Source organism: Psilocybe cubensis, chromosome 5, assembly GCF_017499595.1.
Source record: "Psilocybe cubensis strain MGC-MH-2018 chromosome 5, whole genome shotgun sequence".
NCBI lineage: Eukaryota > Fungi > Basidiomycota > Agaricomycetes > Agaricales > Agrocybaceae > Psilocybe > Psilocybe cubensis.
In genome coordinates, this window is record NC_063003.1 from 193 (window position 1) to 21545 (window position 21353).

Genomic DNA, 21353 nt, shown 5'->3' on the forward strand with positions numbered 1-21353 from the left:
AAAGTAACAAACATCTACTTACAAGCAACACATTGGATTGAATAGCTAAACCTAAACCTAAACCCTAAACCCTAAACCCTAAACCCTAACCTAACCCCAACCCTAAGCTAACTAAGTCTAACCTTAGTAGGAAGTAAGGTAGGCGTGTGAACTTCCGAACGGCATGTGATTGTGAAGGGCCGGATCTAATTTAGTACATGGGAAAAGTTACTTAGTACTTCGGGAAAAGTTCCTTAGTACCGTGGAAACATTTTTGATGGACCGGATCATGAACTGTCCAATTAAGATTCACAACAATCAATCATTCTATTGTTTGATTGTTAGGTAAGGACCCAGGTAAGTTATTTATACTCTAGACATGTGAATATTCCCATGTCGCGGTTACTCGGAGCCACGTAACCAGAGTAATCTATATCCATGTGATTCACATCACAGTCAATAACCCACGATGTCAAAGAACAAAAGTGTTGGATCCACTTTTGACAGGTTACCATGTGCCACATCGACCCGTGACACTCTGTTCATCAGAGACCTGTCTAACTTGACAATAAACATTGACAGATTTGTGATAGTCGGTAAGATACATGACAGCTGCGCAGCATCACTTCACGCGCTGTCATCGGATGTCTAGAACATTCCTTCTAAGAATAGCCACTGAAGAGTCTATAAAGACGAAAGGGCTGGTTGTTGGGATCCCCCAACAGCCCTCTGGCTACTTTCCATTTAACTCCCAGTTTAAACTAGTCGCTCGCACCTCGCTTCGCTCGGTGCTCGCTCCCCCCCTAAACCCTAAACCCTAAACCCTAAAACCTCTTGACATGAGAATATTCCCATGTCACGGTTACTCGGAGCCACGTAACCAGAGTATTTTATATCCATGTGATTCACATCACAGTCAATAACCCACGATGTCAAAGAACAAAAGTGTTGGATCCACTTTTGACAGGTTACCATGTGCCACATCGACCCGTGACACTCTGTTCATCAGAGATCTGTCTAACTTGACAATAAACATTGACAGATTTGTGATAGTCGGTAAGATACATGACAGCTGCGCAGCATCACTTCACGCGCTGTCATCGGATGTTCCAGAACATTCCTTCTAAGAATAGCCACTGAAGAGTCTATAAAGACGAAAGGGCTGGCTGCTGATAACAATCAACAGCCCTCTGGCCTTCTTTCCATTTAACTCACAGTTTAAACAAGTCGCTCGCACCTCGCTTCGCTCGGTGCTCGCTCCCCCCCTAAACCCTAACCCTAAACCCTAAACCCTAAACCCTAAACCCTAAACCCTAAACCCTAAACCCTAAACCCTAACCTAACCCCAACCCTAAGCTAACTAAGTCTAACCTTAGTAGGAAGTAAGGTAGGCGTGTGAACTTCCGAAAGGCATGTGATTGTGAAGGGCCGGATCTAATTTAGTACATGGGAAAAGTTACTTAGTACCTCGGGAAAAGTTCCTTAGTACCGTGGAAACATTTTTGATGGACCGGATCATGAACTGTCCAATTAAGATTCACAACAATCAATCAATTGATTGTTAGGTAAGGACCCAGGTAAGCTATTTATACTCTTGACATGAGAATATTCCCATGTCACGGTTACTCGGAGCCACGTAACCAGAGTATTTTATATCCATGTGATTCACATCACAGTCAATAACCCACGATGTCAAAGAACAAAAGTGTTGGATCCACTTTTGACAGGTTACCATGTGCCACATCGACCCGTGACACTCTGTTCATCAGAGATCTGTCTAACTTGACAATAAACATTGACAGATTTGTGATAGTCGGTAAGATACATGACAGCTGCGCAGCATCACTTCACGCGCTGTCATCGGATGTTCCAGAACATTCCTTCTAAGAATAGCCACTGAAGAGTCTATAAAGACGAAAGGGCTGGCTGCTGATAACAATCAACAGCCCTCTGGCCTTCTTTCCATTTAACTCACAGTTTAAACAAGTCGCTCGCACCTCGCTTCGCTCGGTGCTCGCTCCCCCCCTAAACCCTAAACCCTAAACCCTAACCCTAAACCCTAAACCCTAAACCCTAAACCCTAAACCCTAAACCCTAAACCCTAAACCCTAACCTAACCCCAACCCTAAGCTAACTAAGTCTAACCTTAGTAGGAAGTAAGGTAGGCGTGTGAACTTCCGAAAGGCATGTGATTGTGAAGGGCCGGATCTAATTTAGTACATGGGAAAAGTTACTTAGTACCTCGGGAAAAGTTCCTTAGTACCGTGGAAACATTTTTGATGGACCGGATCATGAACTGTCCAATTAAGATTCACAACAATCAATCAATTGATTGTTAGGTAAGGACCCAGGTAAGCTATTTATACTCTTGACATGAGAATATTCCCATGTCACGGTTACTCGGAGCCACGTAACCAGAGTATTTTATATCCATGTGATTCACATCACAGTCAATAACCCACGATGTCAAAGAACAAAAATGTTGGATCCACTTTTGACAGGTTACCATGTGCCACATCGACCCGTGACACTCTGTTCATCAGAGATCTGTCTAACTTGACAATAAACATTGACAGATTTGTGATAGTCGGTAAGATACATGACAGCTGCGCAGCATCACTTCACGCGCTGTCATCGGATGTTCCAGAACATTCCTTCTAAGAATAGCCACTGAAGAGTCTATAAAGACGAAAGGGCTGGCTGCTGATAACAATCAACAGCCCTCTGGCCTTCTTTCCATTTAACTCACAGTTTAAACAAGTCGCTCGCACCTCGCTTCGCTCGGTGCTCGCTCCCCCCCTAAACCCTAAACCCTAAACCCTAAACCCTAAACCCTAAACCCTAACCTAACCCCAACCCTAAGCTAACTAAGTCTAACCTTAGTAGGAAGTAAGGTAGGCGTGTGAACTTCCGAACGGCATGTGATTGTGAAGGGCCGGATCTAATTTAGTACATGGGAAAAGTTACTTAGTACTTCGGGAAAAGTTCCTTAGTACCGTGGAAACATTTTTGATGGACCGGATCATGAACTGTCCAATTAAGATTCACAACAATCAATCATTCTATTATTTGATTGTTAGGTAAGGACCCAGGTAAGCTATTTATACTCTAGACATGTGAATATTCCCATGTCGCGGTTACTCGGAGCCACGTAACCAGAGTAATCTATATCCATGTGATTCACATCACAGTCAATAACCCACGATGTCAAAGAACAAAAGTGTTGGATCCACTTTTGACAGGTTACCATGTGCCACATCGACCCGTGACACTCTGTTCATCAGAGACCTGTCTAACTTGACAATAAACATTGACAGATTTGTGATAGTCGGTAAGATACATGACAGCTGCGCAGCATCACTTCACGCGCTGTCATCGGATGTCTAGAACATTCCTTCTAAAGAATAGCCACTGAAGAGTCTATAAAGACGAAAGGGCTGGTTGTTGGGATCCCCCAACAGCCCTCAAGTACTCGTCCTCTCCCAAACTCCTGCCGCTTGTGCCTTCCCAACTCATCCGGGAGCCCTTTCGTCACTGATCTTGCCCTTGACTCGGGGACGTTTCATCGACATGTTGGCTGCCTCACGGCAAGCGGGGCCCTTTTTCTTTCACTCGCTCACGCCTTCTATGTTGGGTTACGGAGGTCATACAAACTCGTTTTAGTCTAGCTGCGGGGATATCCAGCTATGATGACTTTGTAATTCGAGGGCGCGCAGTTCTTCAATGGGTATGGACATCAGGTGAGAGTACACTGGGGGTTGTCAGGACCAGCTCTGCTGGATACGCTCCTGGCAAGTCGGTTGCAGCCGACGACACTACCGAATTGCTGGGACGTCCTAAAGCTTGTGGGTACCGCCGACCGCTGGAAACAGCCTAGGCACCGGTGGCGACCGGGTATGGTAACAATCCCCAAGATTCAGCGAAAGCTGGAATGGATAATCAGCAGCGAATCCGTAACGGTCACGCCGACGGAAGCGTTCAACGACTAGGTGGTAGTGGGGTCTTCGGATCTTAAGATATAGTCTTGGGAGTGGGGAAACCCACATCTGGTATCTAAACCGCGCCTCGCTGCTTACGAGGACGGCCCGAAGTCCAGAACCGCTTAAAACGCGGGTGACCCGGCCTCCCCTTAGTAAAGGGAGTTAACACAAGGATGGACAAATAGTTCGTCGCCGGAAATGAACCTGTGGCTGTAATGGCTGATGTGGCGCCCCTTGGTAAAGGGCTTAAAGGGTATTAGCCTGCCATGTCCAATGGCATGAGAGTGTCCCTTGGTAAAGGACTTAATAGGCAATAGCCTGCTCTTTTGTCATGAGCGGTATGTAGTGATCGTTTGCCTGTACGGTAGCGCCCATTGCTTGCACTGGTCCACGCCCGTAAAAAATCACGAGCCGCTGGCCTTCTTTCTATTTCAAACTCACAGTTTAAACTAGTCGCTCGCACCTCGCTTCGCTCGGTGCTCGCTCCCCCCCTAAACCCAACGACTTTGCTATCACCCATCAGTTACCATGTCATCCCAATACTCTGCTGCATTCTCTCGTGCCATGTCCCCTACCCTGGACGCACTCACCCAGGCCGTCGTCAACAACACTGTCTTCGGCGTCAACGATGAAGCAGGCCGCCACAACGCTCTTATCGACGAGCTGGCCACTGTAGTCATCAAAAAAATAGCTGAGTGCCGCTCCGTTGACCAAGTCATAGACTGCGTCTTTTTTGACTATCGTGCTGCCCTCAGGGAGTTTCTCCTCAACCTCGCATCGTGGTGCGACAAGAGGGAAACAGTCAAGGCTAGCCTCGAGCGCCTTGAATCTGCCGTTAGCGCAGGCAACACGCCCAATCGCCTTAAGGTGAAGGCACCCGAGTTCCAACTTACGAAGGAATTCGCGGATGCCGGGTCAGCGGAGGCTCTTCGAGTCTCCACTACGTTCTCTTCCGCTCGTGATGCCTTCCAAAAGGCAATTAACGACGGCGCCGTTCAGGCGAAAAAGGACGAGCTGGCTTTTTGGGATGATAAATGCGCGCTCAACTCTTGCTACGAAGCTGCTGCCCTCATCGTTAAGGCAACTTACGATGATCGCAAATCCAGCTACAAGCTCCCTGTTTTCTCTACAGACAACAAGGGAGTTCGACGTATAGCAGAGTGGGTAGTGTCTCCGCAAAAGAAAGCCGAATGCAGTGCGCTGCAAACTATACTGCCGGCGATCTTTTCTCATATCAAACAGATTGTCAACATGCGCCACCGCGCCTTGGCAATTAAGATTGAGAAAAAGCGGACGACTGCGGCAACAGCCGATGTCGAGATGGCCGATGCGACCAAACCAGGTCCATCGATTCAATCCCTTATTGATAAGGGCTTGAATGCACGTCTCAAAAAGCTCAACCTTGGATCTGTGGGCAAGAAGGCAAGTTTTCGTAACCCTTCACCCATAATTCTGGACACTAATTATTACTCTAATTACCCAGACTTTGTCTGGCCAGAATTCGTCCAAGGCTCCTCAACCTCAGGCCAGGAAAGCTGGCCCTTCGAAACCCAAGTCGTCGTCGACGCCTTCGCAGAGGAAGCCTCAAACCAAGGCTTCCAACAAGGTCGACAACAAGAAGAAAGGGAAGGGGAGAGCTCCCGTCAAGAACAACGATCCAAAGGGAAAGGGAAAGGCAAGAGCCTAGACGCGCGGTCTACTGTAGCATCATTTACGTCGGTGAGACCCGCCTTCCCCAACTCTATTCCTGACGATATACTCACCATGACTAAAACAGACGCAGTTTCTTTTGTACACCTCAATACCCCGATTTCATTCTTATTGGCTGGCCAGTATAGATCTAGTGTACACTGTAGTCCTGGTGTTTCGGTCCCTGTTGATGTAGCAAATGATTTATCTCTTGGACTCAATTATATGTTTTTTACACTGCCTTCTAAAAGTCTGATCATGCAAGCATGGAATGATTTTCAACGAAGAATAAGATGGCGTATCTATTTTTTGTTTAAAGAAGGCATGAATAAACCTTTCGATCCAGACTATGGAGTAAGCTCTAAAAAGAAAGAGAAACCTCCAATGTTACCGCAATTTATGGAACTTGGCCTTTCAATGGGACGTCGGTACGTTATTAAAACGATCGCAAGTATCCCGGAAGAAGCCCTTAAAGAGATGCGAAAGCACGCGTTCTCTCCTAAAAGGGACAAGATCCAAAAGTTTCTTTTCGATAACAACTATGTTATTACGATGACAGATAAGAATCTTGGCCTCGCGGTGTCTGAACGCGACTGGATATTAAGGAATGAGCTCAATCTTCTTGAAGATGAACGCAACTACGAAGAGTTAGAATTCGAAGTTGCGCAAGAAGTTATGAAGAGCAAAATGATTCAGATGCAAACTCTCGCACGTACCGTCGAAGATGAACATCTGTTTCTATTTGAACTTGGGTTGTCTCGATTCTTTCTATCGAATGTACCGGAAGACGGATCATCGTTCAAGTATCCTCAATTTCATGGTATACCTAAAATCCACAAGAAACCTACTGGATTTAGGCCCATAATTCCGTGTCACTCTGTAGTATTTAATCCTGCAGCCAAGTTTGTATCAAAAGAGCTTAAGCCGATTATTAAATCGACTCCTTCAATCATTCACGGAACGAAGGATCTCTTTACGAGATTAAGCCAATTGCGTATAGACCCCAAACGACAATGGTATTTTGTCACCGGGGATGTAGTTGCTTTCTATCCCAATATTCCGTTGGACTTGTGCATCGAAATCGTTTGTAATATGTACGAGGAATGGTTACTCAACGCTTCGGAAGAAAACACTGCATTAGCCCATATTAATCCAAATTCGTTAGAGAATAACTTGGTTAAATTGGGCATCTTTAAACGTGCTATCGAGATTGGCAATACGCAATTGATAACACAACATGGGTCTAGATATTTTAGACAAAAAAATGGCCTCGCAATGGGCGTCGCGGATTCTCCGGACCTTGCTAACCTCTTTGGAGCCCATTTTGAAATAAAGTCAAAAATCTTAGACCACCCAAACGTGGCCTTCTATGGAAGGTACATCGACGATTGTTTCGCAATTGTTTACGCCGAGTCCGAAGCACTTGCACTTAATCTTATTAAAGAAACAATAAAGTTCGATGGTTGTGTTATCGAATGGGCTGTTTCCTCGTCGGGATGTCAATTTCTCGATGCTTTCATATTCAAGGAGTCTGGAAAACTTCATTGGAAGCCATTTGTCAAGACAGGAAACAACCGAGAACGAGTTCCATGGGTATCACATCATCCTTTGGACGTCAAACGTGGCGTCTACATTGGAGAGTTATCCAGGTTAGCCGTGCTATGTAGTACCAAGGAAATCTACATCGGAGCAATTAGAGACCTTAACGCTCTCTATTTGATGCGCGGTTATCCCGAAAACCTAGTCATGTCTTGGTGTAAGAAGAATATACAAGAACGTTGGGAAAAGCGATTCGCTTTACGAGTCGCAGAGCACGACGAATCCATTCTTGTACTTAAAACCAGATTTGATCAGGTATGGAATTGGTTTTCAGCTGCTGAACTTGGAAAGACTGTTACCGAGTACTGGTCGGCATGGTATGAACATGCCGAGAAAGGTCTGTATAGTGCAGACTCGTCCAGACCCCTTATCAAACCAGATCCAAATTACGTTCACGACCTCGATGATGTTCGCCCGGAGCTGTTCACACAGATCCTCGTGGACGGAGAAACTGAGTTCGTACCGGATTTGAGGAAGATAGGACTACTCGGAAGTCGTTGGATAGTATCGCGAAAGCGCAATACTAATCTTTTCGACCTTGCAAATGTGTGGAAGAAAACAGTCTTTCGTAAACTGGATGAAAACATCGCTGAAAAAGGTGGTGTTGTTCCCGAAACTCAAAACGTTAATGAAACTTATCATTCTGCTCTAGTTGAAGCTGCTGAACAGATAAGTATCGAAAGTGATAACGAGATAATACTTCATAGACGTTCAATCTCACAAGAGAGGGAACATCCAGAATTCGGCAGAATATCCAAATCTTACAACCGATGAAAAGAATACTAGCGCGTAAGGCGTAAAGCATTAGAAAAAAACCCTAACCGTAAGTATTCCTTGCTATAAAGAAACAAACATCTACTTACAAGCAACACTTTGGATTAAATAGCTAAACCTAAACCCTAAACCCTAAACCCTAAACCCTAACCTAACCCCAACCCTAAGCTAACTAAGTCTAACCTTAGTAGGAAGTAAGGTAGGCGTGTGAACTTCCGAACGGCATGTGATTGTGAAGGGCCGGATCTAATTTAGTACATGGGAAAAGTTACTTAGTACTTCGGGAAAAGTTCCTTAGTACCGTGGAAACATTTTTGATGGACCGGATCATGAACTGTCCAATTAAGATTCACAACAATCAATCATTCTATTATTTGATTGTTAGGTAAGGACCCAGGTAAGCTATTTATACTCTAGACATGTGAATATTCCCATGTCGCGGTTACTCGGAGCCACGTAACCAGAGTAATCTATATCCATGTGATTCACATCACAGTCAATAACCCACGATGTCAAAGAACAAAAGTGTTGGATCCACTTTTGACAGGTTACCATGTGCCACATCGACCCGTGACACTCTGTTCATCAGAGACCTGTCTAACTTGACAATAAACATTGACAGATTTGTGATAGTCGGTAAGATACATGACAGCTGCGCAGCATCACTTCACGCGCTGTCATCGGATGTCTAGAACATTCCTTCTAAAGAATAGCCACTGAAGAGTCTATAAAGACGAAAGGGCTGGTTGTTGGGATCCCCCAACAGCCCTCTGGCCTTCTTTCTATTTCAAACTCACAGTTTAAACTAGTCGCTCGCACCTCGCTTCGCTCGGTGCTCGCTCCCCCCCTAAAACCCTAAGCCCCACGCGGTAGGCGCCTTTCCTGATTGCATTTGTTGTTTGTGTTTCGTGTTCAAAATCTTCTTTTGTTGTCGTTTAACAGCCCTGTATGGTAAAGTAGTCAAAAGACAAACAAAGAAGAGCGCAACAAAGAAGCGGGGTGCGTATTACTGACATACTGTGCACCGGGCAGCGGATGATGCATACATGAAGGGTAGGCGGCAGAAGAAGAGGGGGAGGACGATGTTCTGAAGAATTTTGAGTCGAGCAGGAGCTTGGGAGGATTGTATGAACGGGGAGTTTAGCATTGAAAACTATAACAAGGCAAAAGCAGCATGGGTAGTAAGCGATAGAGTCGAGATATGATGTGGTGAGCATAAAAAGCATGGACATTGGAGTACAGGCATACCACAAAACCTGACGGAGGGTGATGAGAAGAGCTTCACATCAACCTCTGGAAGCGGCACGGTTGCCTCCACACGTCTGACAACTCTATCGCTCTTCCTGACCCCGCGCGGGACCAGGTAACAAACCGTAAATCACCTTTATGAACGGAAGGCGTGGGTTGTAAACCACAGAATAAGAGGAGGGGGATGTGCTGGGGATCGAGGAGTCCAGCGGGAGATTGTTCGAACATCAAAATGAGACTTGACGAATGAAATGAGGCAGAACGCTTAGGGAATCTGGGAAGGAGTCAGGAAAAGAAGCGGAATCGTGCATGTCAAGGAGAAGATGGGAGACATACCACAGATATGGATAGAAAACAGCCCAACCTAGACCTCTGTTGTGGAACACCCCATTCTCACGCTCAAATCTGTCGGGAAAGTGATGGGATGTACCCGGTATTGCGCAATTGAGCCTTTTGACGAGAACAAGGAGGGAGGAACTCACGGTGGTCCTATCTAAAAAGGGAAGGGGTTGGAGAGGATGCGAGTGTTCGAGACGTCGTAGAAGATGGGTGAAAATCGAATACGTGTAGGTCGCATGCTTGAGGATGGGATCGATCGCTTATTTGAGTGAAAGGGAGGTGGTATTATAAGTATGCTACGACGTACCATGAGGGTTCAAACGCATCAGCAACCACCCTCAATGCATACATGTTCTAGAGGTACAATGTGCCCAGGAGGGTGACAGGATCCGGCGGTTGGTTTATGTTTGTGTGCTATGCGGATGGGGAGTTGGTGTGGTGTGTGTGAAAGAACCTTTAAATGTAAGATCATAGCTGTCTGAATTAGGTGAAGGAGGCCCTGGAAGGTGGGTTAAATCTCGCGTCGCCCAAAGCCAACGCCATCGTGTTTGTCGCACAGTGTGAGCCGAAGACGTTCAATCTCCGCTCGAAACTCGATCACGTCAGCGCTATTTTCTCCCACGCCGCTGTATAAACCTTCAGCTTCAGCTACAACCACCAAGTTTGCAAGCGCGATCATGTATCACTTTCATCTGTTCAATATGCATAATTCACTTGGACTAATCATTGTGGCTCTTGTCCATTTGATAATTCGGTGCGAAGTTCTTGTCTTTTATGTCCCAACTTGATCGATTCTCTCCTCAAACTCCCACCTATCGAATCTATCTTAACACTCGTCCACTAAATACCAGGCAATGTTGTGGGTTTTATAGATACTTTCGCTAAATTGCGTGCACATATTGACTGTGAGATTCCAGAAACACTGCGTAGTTCCAACACAAATAATGAAACATGGCGCTAGGTGCGTCATTTAACATCTACATATGAGTTCATCTAATTACCCTGTCCGTCTAAAATCATTCACTCATCACTCTTCAGTGAAGCCAAGGATGTAGAACATCGGCTGAACGAGTTGTTAGAATAGGCCCACAAGTCCGTATCTCGAGAGGTGTTTTCATAGGTTGAGGAGTTACAGTCAACTTTAGCACATAGTTATAGCTACATCTGTGATCTAACCGTGGTTTTTCTAACCCGGTTCCCCCTCTTCATCGTTAATTCATTTGAATTTACATATAGTATGGATGTTGGCGGTCGTTTCTCACAAAATGAGTATCTCTTAATTCATTACAAGGATTTTTGGTTTTGAGTGCGGGACAGCGTATCATCGTATCTGCACTTGATATCTACAACGGTGACGGAGTGTACGGTTTCAGGTGATAGATTCGGCGGGGCGGTGGGAAAGAATTACTGTGCATATTGTGTGTGGTTAATCAGTTATAATCTACCCGGTGTAGTACTACACGTCGCGGAGACAGTGTGCCGAATACTTGATACCTGCGCAACGTATCCAGGAAGGAGAAAATGATGTTTGACTAATAAGGCGTAACCACAAAACACAGTAAATTTCTCTACCTTGAGGTCGTTGTATGGTGTTCTGGTTCTGTCACATCCAACGTAATGGGAAAGAGAGCTTCAAAGCGTAGTGATGGAATATCAAAAGATACCGCTAGCACGGGTTCCCACAGCCAAAAGCCAGCGCAGGGTAATGACTGTGTTCAATGTTTTTTTTTCTCATGTTATAAAGATCGAGCCATCCACTGTTCATCTCAAAGATTCCCACTACATTCCGCTCCCAAATGTTGCATCTACACTTGTATTTCTCTTCAAATTGATGTCCTCGATGTCGCTCATGTTACATGCTACACAGAGAGAGAACAGAAAAACTCAACGGGGGAGTGCAGTAACCTCGCCCATACAACCTTGCCGTGTCCTCCATCCGGAGAGATAGGTAAGCAAAACATTACATTCAAGCATAGAGAACATCACCAGCAAGAAAGCCCCGGGTTCACGCCCGTTGAGCAGATATCCGAATGGATAACTGACTCGTCAGGAGATGCTTGAAGGTATATTTTGAGTTCCTGTCTCTCGAAGTGTTTGGAACTTATGTAAATGGTTGCAGGTCGGGCCTCAAAACGAGCAAGGAAATGAAAGTATCGTGCGGGGGCGACATGTTGAACCCCATCGGATGCCCTGCCCATTTCTAGGTCAACGGAAAGCAAGATCATTACCTTTTATAGGACACACAAGTTCGCATCCACCTCACAGGCTGAACCAGCAATTCTATTTCAGCTAGACGTGCCTGTTGGCACGTCAAGACAGCAAACGGGCCTGCCTCATAGCAGAAACACCCCGTACAGGGTCATCCAGACCCAGCACAATGCAGTGCCACACCACAGCAATGAGGGTTTAGTATTCATGCGAGGTGCGTACATTGTTTATTGCAATTTCACCTTGCTCAATCCTCCTTTTGGAGAGGCAGATAGTCATGATAAAGTGTCTGAGAACCAAGAACACGAAGACTCAGCCTCCGCATTCCCACATGTTGAGCCAACATTCACGAGGAGTGCCGGATCACTAGATGATACTCAAAGGTATATTTTGATTCTCCGTCTCTCGCAATAGAGGGGACTGATGCAAAGGTTGTAGATCCGAGCCTCGAGACACACAAGGAAACGGACGGTACTTTTGTTTCGAAAAATCACATACCGAGTGTTTTGATTTGAGATTTGTACATCATGTCAGCTCAAGACGGAAAGGAGCTCCCCGCCCGTACAACAGGGTTGGCAATAGAGGAGAAAAATGGTGGAACACATAGTCCGCATAGATCTCAATGAAAATGTAGTGTATAGAGGAATGAGGCCCGACGTAGGCCCACCGAAGAAAATGAAAAGTAAGCACTCCAATTGTGGATATGCAGACAGTCAGCTGATTCTCGCACCTTCTTTCGCCCCTAATCTTTGATACCTGTAGTTCGTAGGCCGTAGTACAAAGCGGTTGGGGAGCGGGAGACTAACGTCAGATGGAAGGAGTAGTCAAATATTTTATCTATCTTATCACTGCATCTTATCAATTTGTATGAGTTTGGTCATGGCGTAATCGGCAAGCTTCAATGAGTGTGAGATTAAAGTAATCTGTGGGTGACAGTAACATTGGTAAGGTCGTGAATTGTTGATACAGTCTGATGTAGAACTTGGCTGATAAAAGGAAGTTCTGATTGATATTTAAAATAATAAAGAACATGTTTTACAATGCTGCTTCAACCCAATTCTATTCTAAAACTGTATGTATATAAATGGCATAACCTTCTTCATACATCTTCAGCTAGGCGGTTTGGAGCTGCTCAACTGTAGTCCTGGTTGTCAGTTCTGGGAAATTTCAGGTGGTAGAATTAGTCTCTTGTATATATACACCATACCTAAGTAACTCACTTTTCAGACTACGGGGTCAGTGCAATCTTATCGCGGTATTACTTTCCATGGACGGTCGATCGATGCCCTTCCTATATAAAGTCGATTGATGGACTGAGGAGCATCTATCAGAAGCGGGAAATTTTTATTGGGGTCAATCCAGACACGCACCACCGCTTCTGACTGCTCCATCTTCGCCTGAAATGCTAATACAGTCGACTTTAAGGTGCACAGAGCAGTGGTGGTGTCTCTCTTGAATGTGTCAAAATCGTGGCAAGACTCTTGAAACCAGGCTGGTGCCATCTCTAAAGATAATTGGTATGGCAATCAGGACTTTCTGAGCAGACAATTTGTTACCTCCAGGGACAGTCTCCTGCAGAGACTCCACATAATTTGCAGCAGACATCAAAGCAGATTCCGTAGCTGGAACTAAATGTTGTTAAACTTGTGTAAGGGATGCTACCATAGTTGCGGGTTATGAGACACCTACATCGTCAAGCGCTGGCAATATCCCCTTATTCAAAGTGATTGATTCTTTCAATACAACGAAATTGGACAAGGGCGTGGAAGTTTGAACGGCTAGATGCTGAATGTGAGATAAAAAGGGCAAGGGGGAAGTGGACTCGCCGTTGCATGATGAGCGTCTATCATGTGAAGGTAATCTTGTTGTGGCAAGGAAAGTCCTGGTCTGGTTTGCCAAACCCTTGAACGTCAAACGGCGAACGGCGAGTCATGAACCTGGCGGTAACGTGGCGCTTTGCCATAGTAAACACGGACACATTGTGTGTTGTATCCTTCTCCAGTAAATATTTGTGCACTGGCTTAGCGTCCCCGACCTTCGCTTTGTTTCCTAATTATTGCATTCCTGTGATTGTAAAGAACCGCAATATTTGAAACATTTAGCTCTGAATCTCGTCTTTAAGTGTGATTTAAATTGAGTGCATCGCTCTGACTTTTAACGCTTATTAGGAAAAACCACCCACCAAACAACTACTCACACTACAGCAACATAGGTTTGACACAGCAGGTATCATGTTACCGGGTGAGCGGTACGGATAGGTACAAAAAGTGAATGACCGTACTAAGGGCATTGGTTTGGTGGGAAAAAAGTACTATGCATATTGTGTGTTGTTTACCCTTTGTGATCTACCCGGTGTAGTTGACACATCGCGGCCACCGCGTGTTCCACACTCGATTCCTTAGGCTGGAGGTAGAAATTGCTGTTCAAACGAGGGATAATCACAGAAGATCGTTAATTTCTTTACCTTGAGGTTAATGTCTGGAGTCCATTTCTCGTCCCATCGAGCGCAATGGAAGAGAGTACTAAGAAGCGTGGTGATCAAACACCAAAAGGTGGCGTTAGCATGCTTTCCCACAGCCAAAAGCCAGCGCTGAGGGATGACTTGAAGAAGGCGTGTTCAGGGTTTTTTTCTCATGTTATAAAGATCTGACCATCCACTGTTCTCTCCCAGTTTCTCACCACCTTGACCATCCCCAATCTTCGCTTCAGAGCCCCGCACTGTTTTCCCAATGTCCCAGTCCAACATCTTCAATTTGTGGAACATTATGCTCAGTCAGAGTGAATCTGAAGCAACCAGTACCACTGGTGAGACCATTATTGTCAATACGAGTGCATTGGGCTAACACTGATCGTGTGGGGATGAATAGATAGCTGCCGTGAACATATAAACGCATTCCATGGTTTCGAAGGAGGCGTCAATGAACTGTTACTCCCCTCAGTTTTCCAAGAATATTACATGCCTGGTACGGATTGCTATCCCTTTCCTCACAGCCTGTGTTCACAAAATTCTGCAGAACAAGATATTCAGGTGTTTAACTCAATTCCCCAAACCCATGGCGGTAACGACGATTTGCAGGAAGGACTACTGAGTCTCGGTAATGCCGCCATGGATGTTGTTCACCATTCCGCGGCACAAGGTGTACCATCTGCGGTTCCGTACACGTTGCAGGATTTAGCGCAAATATGGGATTCTAATGTTTCATCTCTAAATGACTCTCTGGTCGATCCCGTGGAAGCCCATTCAAGCGCAGCATTCTATGCCAGGCCGGCTGCTATGCCTATGCGCAGCTCATCCGTTGAGGTTCCCAATCCAGTGTACACAGATTACGCACACCATGGATATGGAGAACCATCAAGATCACATTCCGGCTCTATGTCAAGGACTTCATTGGCTCAGATGCCAATTGATACTTTTCTAATGGAGCACCAGACCAAAGTTGGAGCATTTCCTGTATCAATTATTCCTTCCCCACCAGACCTACCTGTTGGTCCATCAAGACAGCGGCCAAGGGGCATGTCTCATCGCATGTACACCCCGCATAGGCTCGTAGCGAAGAAACATAACACAGCATCACACCGCATAGAGTGCGCTCACAATCTGCAATTTAATCCAACCTGGCCCATCCCTCCATCTGGAGAGATGACCAATCAAAATACTGTGTCCGAGCAAGGGCAATTCCGAGGAGGCGAAGGCTCCGGGGTTATTCCCGTAGAGCAGACATCCGAAAGGATATCTGGATCAAGAAGTGCTCGAAGGTATATCTGATTTTTCATCTCTCGAGATTTATAGGACTGATGCCAAATGTTGTAGATCCGAGCCTCAAGAAGACCAAGGAAATGGAAAGTGAGTATGGTTCAAATTCACGCACCGAGTCTGGATTTCACATGTTTTTGCATAATGTCAGAGTGGCACCCAAAAGAGGGCCTCGGGCAGGAAACCGGAGCGCCAAACGAGGGGGAAAGCCCTTCGTACGTCAAGTACGCATAGACCGAGTCACTGGAAAGCCGGTGTACCAAGGCATGAGACCCGACACAAAACAACAAACAGAAAAGTAAGCTCTCCTATCACAGGTCTACAAATAATGAACTGACTCGCACACCTTTTCTCCTGACAGTACCAGTGATTCCTGTGATTTGTAGGGCATGGGATATAGCGGTTGGGGAGCGCGGGACTACCGTTGGATAGAATAATCATCAGAGAGAAAATATTTATCTTATCGTAGCATCTTTTCAGTTTGTATCGATTTGGTCACGGCATTGTCGGCAAGCTGGATTGAGTGTGGGAAAAAAGCATCGCAGTGCGCACTCTGACTTAGTGAATCCTTTAAGACTCAATGTCGAACCTTCATAGCTTTAAGTTAAATGTGACAATAATATGTGTATCAATATCTTGAAATTGTACTGTCGCTCAGATTCCAAGGCTGATTTTGTGCGTCATTTAACTCAGAATGCAATTCAAGAAGATAAATGATATTAGGTATTTTCATGCCAAAATAACTGTGTACATCTCCATGTTTCATCGAGTAAATACCAATAACAGGAAGATAAAACCTTCTACTTCTTATTATCGAGCTCAGCATGGTATTAAACCTCAACAAATCGAAAGCTATCCGTCAGATTCAACCACCTCTCATTAAGATAACACACCGTCAGAACATAGCGATATCCGATTAGACACCCAGGAAAGCAAAATGACACTCAAGAGTTCAGATCACTCACGTTTTTGTAGTCCAAGCTGTAGGGGTATTTTCTTTCTCTCCATCCTCTTTCATTTTCGTTGAGTACATCATGAATGTTGACCTCTACCTGAATCGCAGAAAACGGATGAGGATATTGCTGCGTTAGCCTACCCAATCACTTTAGATTGTGGTGCGATGTTGCTGTTCAATATGCGGTGTAACTGTCGATCTTGTTTTCCCATACTTTTAGTTTTGAGGGAAGAAGAGATGGGATGCGAATGGGCTCAGCATCATCTGCTATCTCTCAACGAGGTTCGTAGACACTGTAAAATCAACGCCGGAAAGATGATTCATCCCAATATAAAATTAACTAAATATCTCTACGAAGAAAGATGCAAACGACTTACACTCAACCAAGAACGAACGGATCGTGTCTGACCACAATATTTTTGCCTGTTCAGCAAACATACATCCGAGTTCCTCGGCTTTTGTGCCAGTATTGGTGGACTGGAAGAGCTTGCTACAGTGCTAGCGTCGATGTGTCGCTAGAATAGTGGAGGGATTGAGGGATCGACTGTAGCTATAGACAGATAATGGATGGTGATTGAACGATGTGGATATCGAGGTCGACGTCGAGGACGGGGTAGTTGGGGTGTGTGGAACAAAACACTCATAGTAGAGTGTCTTATCTTCATGCCACGGTATAGTAGGCCTCTGAATCCCGTATGAGGGGTGATTATACAAAACATCGAGAGTTGGGTATTGCAATTGAAGATTTACGCGGTGATCAAATATATGAATTTCAGGAAACAAACGTCTCTTTATTTCTAAGTCAGAGAAAGAAATCATTTTACTGAAGTCTGTAACAACCCTCCCGATTGTCTCTCTTTCTTTGGCATATTAACATAATCAAAATGGCTCACCAAATGACAATTTTCCACAAATATCTCATTGTTCTCCGTGTTCCAGGTATTGTATGCATCCAAGTCCCTGAAACTACGGGCTATGAACAGGGGATGTGAGCATTTCAAGTCATATGTGCGCATACATGACCACCTTGATTAGAAGCAGGCGAGCGTAACAGGTCCGGTAAATACCGTCGCTCAAGGGACGTGGCGAAGTATACAGATATCTAGTCGACTCGCAAGTAGCCCTATTGAGTTTATATTGACACGGTGTGCATGGTACCATAATCACTCACTCATGATCAACCTCCCACACGCGCGCCAATTGAAACGGCCTTTGTCAAGCCCATCATCTAACCCTCCTTGCCCTATTCCACGTTTCGATGAGAGTTTAACGATATATGCATAATCTGCGCTCGCTGCCCCCAAATTTTGTATTCGTCAGCCTCAAGGGCGATTCCTACGCCGCATACAATTGATCGGTGTTAGCTAGGGAGTCTCACTTCACACGTTGTGCGCTGCTTTACCTGCTAGTATTTGTATTCGCGTTCATGTTCGTGACCTGTATGTCATATAAATCAAGTGCACGCACAAAGACGGTAAGGACAAAGAATAAACGGATTGCATACGACTGCTAAACGGCTTAACTGTAAACCGACAACGCATAACTGATGGTGATGCCGCAGTAGATGAGGGAGGAGTGCTGGGCAGCAATGAATCGAGCGGAAGGGAAGTGTTGGGAATATGGTGTCGAGCGGAGGCTTGGTAGGGAACTGTGTAAGCGTCACAGTGGGCCTTGATAAATACAGTGAGGCGGAGGTTTTAGGAAATTGGTGGAGGGGTCGAAAGAAGACGCGGAGGTAGGGATAGCAGGGACTGGAAGAGGGGACATACCAGACGAATCGAAGGAGAAAAACCCAACCACAACATCCGGAAGTGACATAACTCTCTCCGCACGTAAACAAATTCTATCCATCTCCACAGCCCCCCGCGTTCCCCACTCACAAGCTGTCAAATATCCCCATGCTCACGGTCCAATCCGTCTAGAAAGTAGTCAAATGGGCGGCGCATCGTGTTGGCGAGTCTTCTGTAGAGCACTCGGGGGCGGTGCGTGTGGTGATCTTCCATGTCATTGACAAAAGAGTTCGGAGCGGAAGTGAGTGTGAAAGATGCCAGGAAAGGTTTATGGATAGTGATTAAGCGGAGGTAGATGAATTGAATGGGTGTGCCTTGTGCATGCTCTGGTACGAGGACGTGATCGATGGCTAGTAGGATTAAGATGACTGTGGTGACGGTACGACGCGTTATCACAATATACCATTGCAGCGAACCTCAAATCACTTCGATGTATACATGTCTTAAAGGGATGAGGTGGGCGAATGGATGACAGGAGCCGACGGGAGGTTTTTGTTTGGGTAATCAATATTGCATACCGTGGAATATCCATGCGAAAGGATGATTCCCCTGTATAATGCATATATTCGAAGGAATTGACCTCGCCAGCGAACTGCAGAGTATGTGGTTAGACTGAACGAGCGGAATGTGAGAATATAGAGAGCGGAGTGAGGCAGCCTGCCAGGCGCAGAGACCGATTTATGGAATGGGGTGCATGTGTGGAGGACGTATTTGTGGAGTAGATCGTGAAGGAAAAGGAAGGAATGTGGAGGAGGGACGGGAAGATAGACACTTAGAGCTTTTATAGCCATTATCAAATGTAAGTGAACGGGACTCATCAGATGTGTTTAAACAACAAGGGTTGCACCATGAGGCAGTCGAGCGTCCTTGAATTGCAGATGTGGGGGTGGACATACACGGAGCATGCATGTGCCAGTGGCTGTCTGGAGCAATTCGCAATCTACAACACAGGCAGGTTGTTTTGGTTCAAAAGAGGGTGGGGTGAGATTCCAGATCGAGATCGACGACTTCCACATCTACGGCAAGGACAGAATCTCAGCACATCGGTGGTATACCAGAGTCAACGCACCAGTGACCTTCCTTAATAAAAGGTCTACCCGGACCGATTTTTCCCTGCCTATAGCCGTTCAAGTTCTTCGACTTTCGCAAAGACTTTCGAACGCGCGTTGTCGGACAAAAAACCATTTGGTAGCCGTGAGTTGATTGAGTTACGTGTCGAGGAAATGATGTGCTAGGGCGCAAATGTAAGAGTGTGTATTGAAACAAATAAGTTGTGTAAGCCGTAGGGAAATATGAACTTGAGTGAGCCTTGTCGAAGAGTCGCCATCGCGCGTCAGCACAAAGTGCAAGGTTCAAACAGGTCTGGGCCTCACGGGCACAGCCACAAATCAACATCTGCACCGCTAAGCACCTTAATGGGCTGCTCGGATCAACACGCTTTGCAGTCGGCACAGTCTCTCGTGCTACCACTTTACCTCGCCATGTGCACCTGTCCCGATACCTGCACCATTCGCACGTACACTCTGCCTCAGTGAATATTTTGAGACTCAACGCTCAACGTTCAACAAACCACTACTCACACCCGGCCGAACCCGCGTTCTCCAGTCTCCGTCCTCTTCATCTGGTGCGTCCTCGCTTCTGCGTACCGGCTGTGTGTTGCTTGAGAAGCAACGTATTGTCGTATAACACAAATAAATATTGTCCTTTAGAATTCGGACGCCGATATTAAACAAGAGCGTCGTTGGCGTGTGATTGGGTACATATAGGGTCGCGGTAAATTTGAGTGCTATTGGGTACTATTGAGAAGCGAAGCGACAGTTTGAGTGGATGAATTGGATGCGCGTGCGTGTTTGTAAGCTAAGTAAGTGTCCTTCAATGATTTTTATTCTCACTGTTTCCTCTCCATAGAATATACTACCCCCTTCATCCTTACATCGTAACCATTCCACCCCCAAAATTTATAGCTCATCGCACCCTTTTGCACGGTGGTATTGTCTGGTCGGTATTGAGCCGCTCAAACTGACCATCATGTACAGCATCGCTTGGAGGAGTTATTTTTTGAACCGGTGTTTGAGTGAGTCTCAACGTCACATCTTATCCCAATTCCACTCAACTCTGTGCGCCTCGCTAATTGCATATGACTACCCTGCTTCCCAATCTCTTCCGCTCTACTCTCTCTGTCAAATCCCTCTCTCTCTGTTTAACCTCTGAAACATCGCAGTATGGCTCCGCGACATACCGTCTTGTCGCACCACTACCTCTTCCCCGCTCCTTCCCGTATATTCCATAGTCTGATTTTGACTCGTCAACCCGTGTATACATTTATGGGGGGTGTCTGCAATGCTTCTGCGTCGTATGTTTCTGAATGATTAGTGCTCAACGGACAGATCTTGAGACAGAGTCGTGCCTTGATCCTAGCGAGCATGTTGACGCGACGCGGCACTTGTGACTTCATGCGAGAGTGTATTCCCATGTGCAGACTCATCGTGCAATGTTTATTTACCTCTGCGTCACATCCGTCTGGGTCCCTGGTTTACCTGATCGCGTCTCACCGTCCACCCTCTCTACAGGATGTATTGCGCAATACTAAATATTGCTATAAATTTTCTATCACTTGCTATCATTATGCCGTCAACGCAGGTGACCGCTGTTCAATTTCGATGCTACATCAGCGTCGACGTATAGTATATCATCAGTGGACATTCATAGATAGCACTACAGTTCAAATGAACTACCGGAGGTTGAATGCCTCTCAATTGCCTCTCAACCATAGCCAAAATCTGCCTTTTCACCCAATGATACGGTATGCGTGTACAGCGGCTTCTTCTGACCGAGACTCTGATATTCTCACATGTCCATTATTACCTGATAATAACAAATGTATTGTTTCTCAGAGATAAAACATAATTTTTTCATTCAACTCCCAAATTCGTTTGTTCGAAGACGGTAGAACGTATGTGGAGTGCAACACGCTCTTGAGCCTCGGCAGTTGAACGCGTAGCGGTAACCGCACAGAAATGGGAGGTAAAGGTAGAGGT

General features: G+C 45.7%; 1 protein-coding gene across 1 annotated transcript; it reads left to right on the forward strand.

Moving 5' to 3' along the window:
* Positions 1-14772: 14772 nt before the first annotated feature.
* Positions 14773-16002, forward strand: JR316_0005498 (uncharacterized protein; the record flags this gene model as incomplete). Its single annotated transcript, XM_047891256.1, has 5 exons — positions 14773-14779; positions 14831-15572; positions 15628-15660; positions 15722-15868; positions 15957-16002. The coding sequence occupies 5 exons, from the start codon at positions 14773-14775 to the stop codon at positions 16000-16002; spliced, it is 975 nt and encodes a 324-aa protein (XP_047748605.1).
* Positions 16003-21353: the final 5351 nt, after the last annotated feature.